This window comes from Zootermopsis nevadensis, unplaced genomic scaffold (assembly GCF_977971745.1).
Source record: "Zootermopsis nevadensis isolate Lab colony 2312 unplaced genomic scaffold, Znev_1.0 Znev_ptg000019l, whole genome shotgun sequence".
Classification (NCBI taxonomy): Eukaryota; Metazoa; Arthropoda; class Insecta; order Blattodea; family Termopsidae; genus Zootermopsis; species Zootermopsis nevadensis.
This window is the reverse complement of record NW_028259151.1, coordinates 11,327,244-11,335,540: the sequence shown is the minus strand read 5'-3', so window position 1 is coordinate 11,335,540 and position 8,297 is coordinate 11,327,244. Positions and strand designations below refer to the sequence as shown.

The window sequence follows — 8,297 nt, the reverse complement described above, 5'->3', positions numbered from 1 at the left end:
CGAAACAAGGTGGAAGTTTAAATGTTACACATACTCTAAAATACATATATGATTATTATTTTGAAATTGTAAGCAATAGAATAAAATCGACTCGTATTTTTTACCAAGAGCATAAATTTGAGTATGAATACATAGACAGTTCAGAAAAAGTAGTTTAAAACTTTTAATAAATGGTGTGTCGGCCGTACTTTCACGGAAGCAGCTTCTGATACCACGACTCAGGTGTCCACTGGTTAGGCCAAGGTTCTTCCAGTCTCCACACGTGCGGCTCACTTATTGTCCTGATGATGGAGGCAGCAAGGACCTCTGAAATTTTAGTAAACTTCGACCCAGAAGACCGCCATCTTCATACCTTGTCAAAATAATATTTTTCCATTGACTTTCGCCCACTTACAAATCCTCTTATTAAAAAAAGGGCGAACTGATTCAAATGTCCGTCAACTCAGAAGCCACGACTTTTTATTGCCAGCTGATCAACAAACGCCTACGACATTTCGTCACCAAAACATATTTACAATTGTAATGCGTAATGTAAAGAAATCACTTTCCTTCGGTCTTCATTTTGAGAATCTTTTTTTACTACAGTAAACATTGCACTTAAAATTTAGGAAGTAAGTAATATAAATGCTCCTCATTATTACAATTCCATTATTCAGAAACGTAATGCAGTAAGTACCATAAAATAATGTGGTATTTTAAAAATTTCTGTGATTTTAAAATGCTCCTTCATACATTTTTATACATAACACATATTAGTACAAGTTGCACTTTTCTTATGCCTGATGAAAGTTTCAGAGAGTCCCACACGACTCTGTGACGCGACGAACTTACTTTTCCTTGTAGTTACTTTGCTGGGGGGGGGGGGGGGGGGGGGGTCAGAAAAAGTGATTACTTCTTGCGTAATACTTGCAGTGAAAATGGATACTGGAGACCAAATGCAATCAGCCGCTGGCATTTCATAAACAACAAAAGATCTAATCACGCGTTGTTTGTCTTTAACTCTAACATCTGCACGCCCAATCCTGGGACTCCAGACCAGTTTCGTCAGCTTTACTCTCCAAACCATTCATATGTAGTCGGACACAAAGACTCTCTTTAAGTCTGGAACGCTCCCGTGTCTGCACAGATCTCCGTTGTCCAAGTACGACACCGCGGCACAACTCAGGGCCGTCGTAAGCGATTCGAAAGACAGAACCGGCGCAGGAAGTTTCTGCCTGCAGAGTCTTCTTGCGGGAGGTATCTGGTGACCGGAACGGCGCAGAAGAGGCGTCGGTCGTGCCGAGACGCCGTCGTTTCCTCGGATCTGCTTACAGAACGGTCTAGTTACAGCTTCTTTGTAACTAGCGGTGATGACAGGCGGTTCCCTGTCCAGATGAAGCTGATACAAACTTAGCACAGATTCGCTCTTCAACGGAAGTTCTAAAACCACCTGAAATTAAACAGCATCACATCTTAGTTCACGCACTAACCACAATTTCCATTCTCATTTTCGTAATATAATAAATATTTATATCTAACATTTTATAATATACATAGATTAATTTTTAATCGTGTATATAGAAACTTTTGGAGCTAACTGAATAAAAAAAGACTACACGGCGCAACAACACAGAAGACAGCCATCTTTAAAAAACATCGTATTCCAGTACTCCACTTTAGAATACCACTCCATATGCTCCGTTGCCAGCGAGACGGAAGACCCTACGTGGCTCACGACAACGACAAATCTAGCGCAGATGGAGACGCAGTTTATCAAACAGCGTATAAACTTTATTAATGTAACCTGAGCCAGAAGCCGAAGATGAATCGGTCTTAATGAACTGTTATAAGTTGAGACTGAAGAAAATTTGAAAGCTCGTTCTTCACCTAATAAAAGCTTACACTTGCCATAATTTATTTTAGACACAACAGAACAATCGACTTCCCCTCAGACCATTCCGGCCACCGCTCACTAAGTGACAATTCTATTGCTAAAGCGACGCAACGAGTCGTACCTCTCGTTCGTCAGAAGAATCGGTCCGAGATTCGTTTCTCGTCTTTTCCTGAGGACTCACTCCGCTACGGGCAACCAAGTCTTCGTCGTCCTCTTCTAACAGCAGTTGGTCCAGATTGTTCAGAGACAGTGACCCTGGCAGAATATTTCCCTTCTCGGCCCTCTGTTTCCTGGTCACTTTGCCGACATGTGGTATCCTCGAGTTCAGATGTTCATGCCTGCTTCCAAGGGGAGCAGCTCCTTTCTTATCCTCACTCTCCAAATCCTGCACACACGTGGACTCGAAATTCGACTCAGTCTGATGATTGCAAGAATTAGAAATTTTCCTCTTGGACTCGCTCGTGCCATCGCCGCTGTTTTTCAAAAAGACGTCACATTTGTTATTGCCCAGTTCATTTTGTATAACAGCTTTTAAAATGTCACTTGCGTTCTGACAGCGCGGTCGATTTTCTCCACTGCGTGTTGTGTTGTTGCTATTTTGGTAGGACTGTATCAATGGCAGCACGAGCTTCAGAACTTCGCTGTTTTCGTCTGCACGCCCATAAGACTGGCGCGCGTTGTCCTCATGTCCAAGCGTCTCTCTTTGGTGCCCGGAAAGCAAAGACTGGCCACGGTTTCCCTCCTCAGACTGCGGTTCGCGTGTAAAATCTTTCTCCGCACCTTCAAATCTGGAAGTTTTCTGTTCATGCTGAAAGAATTCAAAGTCGTCATTGGCTGCAGTAGTGGCGGAGCAGCAGCTGCGTGAAGAAAGGGTTGCATAGATAGGTTCATCATCATCATCATCATCATTAAGATCTTCAGAATTTAAGTCGTCTTCACAGTCTGATGACGGAAGGTGCGAATTTAAATTTCCGATTCCAAAATCCGTCAGCAAATTCCCACTTCCACTCTGTTGTGTGGAATTCTTACCGACTTGGTCTGTATCTTTCTTCTCGACTGAATCCATTTCAGTAGGCAAATACACTTCAAATTCTGAAAAATTTCGTGATAGCTTACAAATATCATCATTTGTACATATTCGTCGTTTGAAAATATCTGAATGTTGATTTTCTGTGGATGCAGAACTGAAATTGATAAGCGTCTGAAGTAATTCATTTCTCCGCGTCTGAGCTCCTGGCCGACCCACGTTGATGTTGTAAGACGGCACAGCTCCACGTGTTCTCACACCTGAAATATGCATACACACATTACTACCACTTCGTAAGTACAGTAAATTACAAATCATGATCCGTATAAAATCAATGAGAATGCGCCGGATGGCCATCTTTAATTCAGTATCGAGGGCAAAATCTGTTCCCTCTGTAACGACACGAAACAATATTTTCAACTCACCCACTCACTTATAAAAGAATAATTATTTTATTACGCATCTCCATGGTCTGATGGAGCACAGGCAACACTGCATTACCTTACGGACACAACGAAAATCCCACTTAATTAAGCAGGCAAAGTAAATATGTATTAAATTTTAAATTTTAAACTAAGAAACTGAAGACAGTCATCTGAATTTTTTCCTGATGGAGCATTATCAGGGCTTAACATTTGTACTTCCAGACGGCCATCACAAACGCAGTATCAACAGAGATCGTTAAAAACAATAAGGGTCCGTTTAAAAGCATTTTTAAGAACTTAGTTACAAATCATCTCCTTTTCAATTTCCACCTACGTCTGAACCAACGGAACATCAGCGCGCAAGATAAAGGCTGGGAAATGCTTCCGCACGTAAAGGAAACCAGAAATGGCAGCAAAGTTCACCCCACGTTTCTTTGGGTGTGTGGGATTCAGACGATACACTGCCTTTCATAAGTAAACACACACGAATATGTCTGCATGTGCGTGGGATTGATTCAGTATCACGCAGTTTTATGTTAAAAGTTCAAGGTCCCTACAGCAGAACAGACGCAGAAGCTCTTGGTTTTGAACTTGAAAACCAAACAAAGACAATCATCTAATGTACAAGCGGCTACTTGCAACGTTTAAACTTCAACCGAGCCCTTGCAGTGCCCAGGCGCACTCAACCTTCTTCACTTCAAGAATTATTTTGTGGTCTACGGAATCACAACGTCTTGAGATGCTCAAATGTTTTATCACTTCAGGCTTTAGTATCAAATGTTATCCACTCGCAAGATGTGAACCGGATTTAAAGGCCCACATTTTCAAGAAATATGGTGAGAAAACCATCTTACCAGCTGTAAACACTTTCTTCTGCATGAACTTTGAAGTGAAGGCAGAAGAGATTTGGAAGGAAAAGGTTATGATTTATTCTGAGCATTTGCTTGTGGTGACTGAGTAAAACCATGAAAAGTCTGAAGAGAGATGGTTCCTTTGCTGAGAAAACAAGTGATACTCGGTGATTCATCAAGCACGTGAAGGTTCTTGCTGCCCAAAAATACAAAACGCTAAACAAAAACTCTCAGAACTTGCAGAAGAGACTATTACGCCTTTGATTGATTATTGTTCGGCCTGGAGCAAACTAAAACGAGTGACGAATTGATATTGGCTCACCTTTGGCCCTCCTGTAGTTGTGAATTATTGGCAGTCGACCATCGACGCTGGTAAAGAGGGAGCCATTTGTGATGGGGAACTTGGCGGGTTCCTGCTGCAAGTGCTGATGCTGATGCTGATGCTGGGACTGTGGTCGACTGGAGCCCTGAATCTCTGCCTGATGCTGAGACTGCGTGCCAAACACTCGGAACTTTCCGTCCAGCCCTAACAAGAAATGCACATCAAAGACCTAAAACTATTTCTGTTGGGTGGCTTTTGTCTGCTCGAGTTGAAACTTTATGAGGGAATTCACTTGCACTCCATTTATCTCCGAAATGAGTGGTCACAAACGTTTGTTCCTTTCAAGTGAGTCCAACCTGAACGTCACGAGAAACCCTTGGCAAAGCACCACCTACGCCTCGGTCTTCCCAGTGGTCGTCTCTCTTCAAGAGACCACTGGGAAGACCCCACAATAGACGGCATCTTCAAAACAAATTTCGTTTCATTCTTGAACTATGAGAACTGTAAGAAACAAAATACAGCACAAACCAGTTTGATACAGTAACAGGAGACGAAGGCCTCTGCCAGGTGAAATTGCAGTCAGCGACTTTAACTCTCAGCCTGTTCACAGCAATTGCTGGTACAAGCGAAATCTGATGCTTCGTGTTACGTAATGCATCTCGATCGCCTTGAGGAAGTTCACATACCTTGATGCTGCCTGGCCAAGTCCGCCACTCTCCTGTCTCTGCAGGTGTAAATGTTGGCGACCCACGCCGTGAAGTTGCCGTCACACAACGAGAGCAGAATAGGCAGGAGGAATTCCTCAGCTACGCCTGCCCACAAGACCAGGGCTGGCAACGACCACACCTGAGGCAGCATCGAGGGGGCAAACATCCCCACAGCAGTCAGGCCCTGCGAACATCACGAGGACAGTTCTTATGTGGCGGAATGCGCGTTGGCAACATTCTGAAAAGGGCCCAGCACCCCCAACGGCTTAGTTCGTCGTCTCCAGGTGTCATGACCGCTTGAAACCAGTGTAAAGTTATTCCGGATAACAAAACGTTCATATGCCAAGTCTATATTAAAACCTAAAATTAACTGCAACCAGGTTTTAAAGTTTATCTTTCGGTTTTGGGAATATCCCCGAAGAACGTTCAACGCGTTCCATTCCAGCAACACTGCAGCCGCCATCTTCAAGCAGAGTAGAGCGTGCCGAAACACTGCAAAAACATTTATTCTTGAAAGATGACTTAGACTTTATTTATTTTGGCCAATACTGAGCATTCTGGACTATTACTTGACATAAGGGCCAAATACATTTTTGTACACATTTAAATAGTTGTTAGTATTTTATATTATTCATCTACGTACAGTCTTCATACCAATGATGATTTTGATATCATAACTGTCAAATGCCAATATGCAAGTGTCAACAATCTTTATCTTCATCTCACCGTCGTCGTGATTGCATTTGAATAAGCGAGATGATGCATACGTCAGGGTTACATTAAAATAAAGAACTTTATTGCAATTAAAAACAACTTCCCATTTGCAGTTACATCAACTATAGTCCGCGACTGTAATCTTGAGACTTGCGGGGTGAAGGAGGAAAGATTTTAACGCTTCGGACTTCCTGCATTCCTTGCAAATCTCAAGATTACAATCGCGGACTGTACTGATGCCACGTGTTGAGAGGATGATGGTGGTAAGTGACAATGAGAAGAATTTATGAAATGACAAGTGGGAGAGCGTCAATGAAACATCCAATCTCATCAGAAACCCCCCCACACACACATGAAATATTTTTCTCTGCACAAGCGTTGCGCGAGCAGTGACGAAGTTTCGGTAAAAACAATCAAGAGTCCATAAACTTCGCTCCGGCAGAGCTTAAAGAGAGAGTGACGATAGATGAGGGGAGGGCGTTGAGGTACACAAGGATATCTGCTGAGCGCTCATCCCACCTAATTGTCGCTCAACGTCGACGTTCTCAGAGGGCTAAATTAAGAGACGTCCATTCCAATGTAATCAGCAGTTCACTAGCAACGTCGTGACGTGGTGGAATCCTGGGTACACGAACGTCAGCTACCGCACATGATGAGTGCTTCTGCCCCCAGGGGGGACGACTTTTAGGTTCCGGGTCAATCAGCCCCGCCCCCTTGTCTTGCCAAGATCCAGGCGGTCATTTCTCCCAAGGTCAACGCAGACGCCGGCTTCCTTCGTGTTGGTGCATTTACGAAGCTCCGACAGTATCGACACATATTCATAACTTTTCGCTTAAAACTTCACTTCCTTTCGCTAGACACACCGGACATCCAACGCCTCCCTGTCGGTGTGTTCGGCCAATTTCAGCAAACGTACTTCCATCATCATCGTCATAATGAATTCTTCTCGGGCTACTAGCCGTGTCAGGTGGCTGGACGAAGGAACGGCCACCGACGTTTCGAGAACCATCTTCGTCCTCGAGGACGCGGTCAGTTCATGAATCACACACGAACCAACTCGCCTGCTCTAATTCGGAACAGACAGGCAACATCTGGACATCGCGAAATACGCACCTAGTTTTACACAAGTGCAACCATCAGTCGCAATGGCCGGTTTCCGGGCCGAGCACCGAACCCCGGACCACCCAGTTCAGAAATTGCCGCTGGTAAGGCCTTTTATTCGCCGCTGCGTAGACTACCCGCTCAACACTACTGACAGCAAAGTTGCCGCAGAGTTAAGGGCTTTCGGACAACGCGCAGTACTAGCTAGCTCCCCGCTCAGTCCAGCTCATCCCCGAGTCTGAATACACGAAGCTGCGTCAAATGGAACAAACACGAAGGCTGTTACAATCTTCAAATGACTCGGCGAGTAATTACGACAAAGTCTTCAGAAAAACCTGCGATTCCTTCAATTTCTGGATGCATTACCCCTCCACAAACGTAAAGCAACTCTTTTAAGTGCAGATTCTCCAGGAGGGCGGCCGGCGGAGGCTTCCAAGTTGGCATTTCGCTTCCTAATTTTACGTTTTGAAAGTTGAGGAAGAGTGGCGAGAAAACGCTGCGAATTCTAGGAAAGAAATCCCGCACGTTTCATAAAAACTTCCGTCCCTCTCAGTTACCCTTACGCCTCTAAATTCCTCATTTGTGGATGTCCTGACGACGCTGGGTGGGTCGGAACGACGTTGCGTTGTTCCACACACACACACGCCACTGGTTTCTCGTCAGGATAAAACTTTGGGCTTCAAGATGTCGGTCCTTTGCCTGCCACGTAAATCGCAAAATACAATTCACACACACAAGACGTTCTGTTCTTCAGAGATCCATAAAAATACTTTCCACGCCATCAGAGACATCTCGTGACTACTTTTCCAACGGTTATTTGTAAATTCTAAAATATTTAATTAAAACTGATAAAATTAAACTGGAAAGGTGTGCCCTTTGAGACCACGAACTCCAAAGGTGACGATAATGTTATCCAAGGTCATTTTTTCTAGTGCTGCAACGTTTTCCAATAATTACGTACGTCGGTTTCCGGTGTCCGTAATATGACCGCTGTTCATGCGGGTTGCCTAGTCACAGGAGCCTGAAAATCAAAACTATGGGTTGTTTTAAGACGACTTTACACAAATATTTTAGCATGTACAAACAATTGTCCAAGAAACTTTACCGAGATATTTTAAAATAATAGGATCTTAGGTAAAAATACCTGCGAGTGTGTTCAGGGGCCAGAGAACGAGTTTGTCTCGCTTCCGTGTTCCTTTTGATTCATTAGTAACGACCTTCTGGATTACAATTCTGCACAGAAGGTTCAAGACGCACCTGGAAAAGCTTTCAAGTCG

At 43.9% G+C, this 8,297-nt stretch overlaps 1 protein-coding gene across 1 annotated transcript in view; it reads right to left on the bottom strand.

Moving 5' to 3' along the window:
- Positions 1-442: 442 nt before the first annotated feature.
- LOC110841217 (uncharacterized) overlaps positions 443-8,297 on the bottom strand; it is a 30,803-nt gene continuing 22,948 nt past the window's right edge. The window contains exons 3-6 of the mRNA XM_022086535.2: positions 5,185-5,389; positions 4,499-4,702; positions 1,995-3,160; positions 443-1,429 (exon numbers count right to left, since the gene is read on the bottom strand). Coding sequence (XP_021942227.2) covers positions 1,067-1,429; positions 1,995-3,160; positions 4,499-4,702; positions 5,185-5,389 — 1,938 coding nt within the window. The 3' untranslated portion in view covers positions 443-1,066. The remainder of the gene's footprint in view (positions 1,430-1,994; positions 3,161-4,498; positions 4,703-5,184; positions 5,390-8,297) is intronic.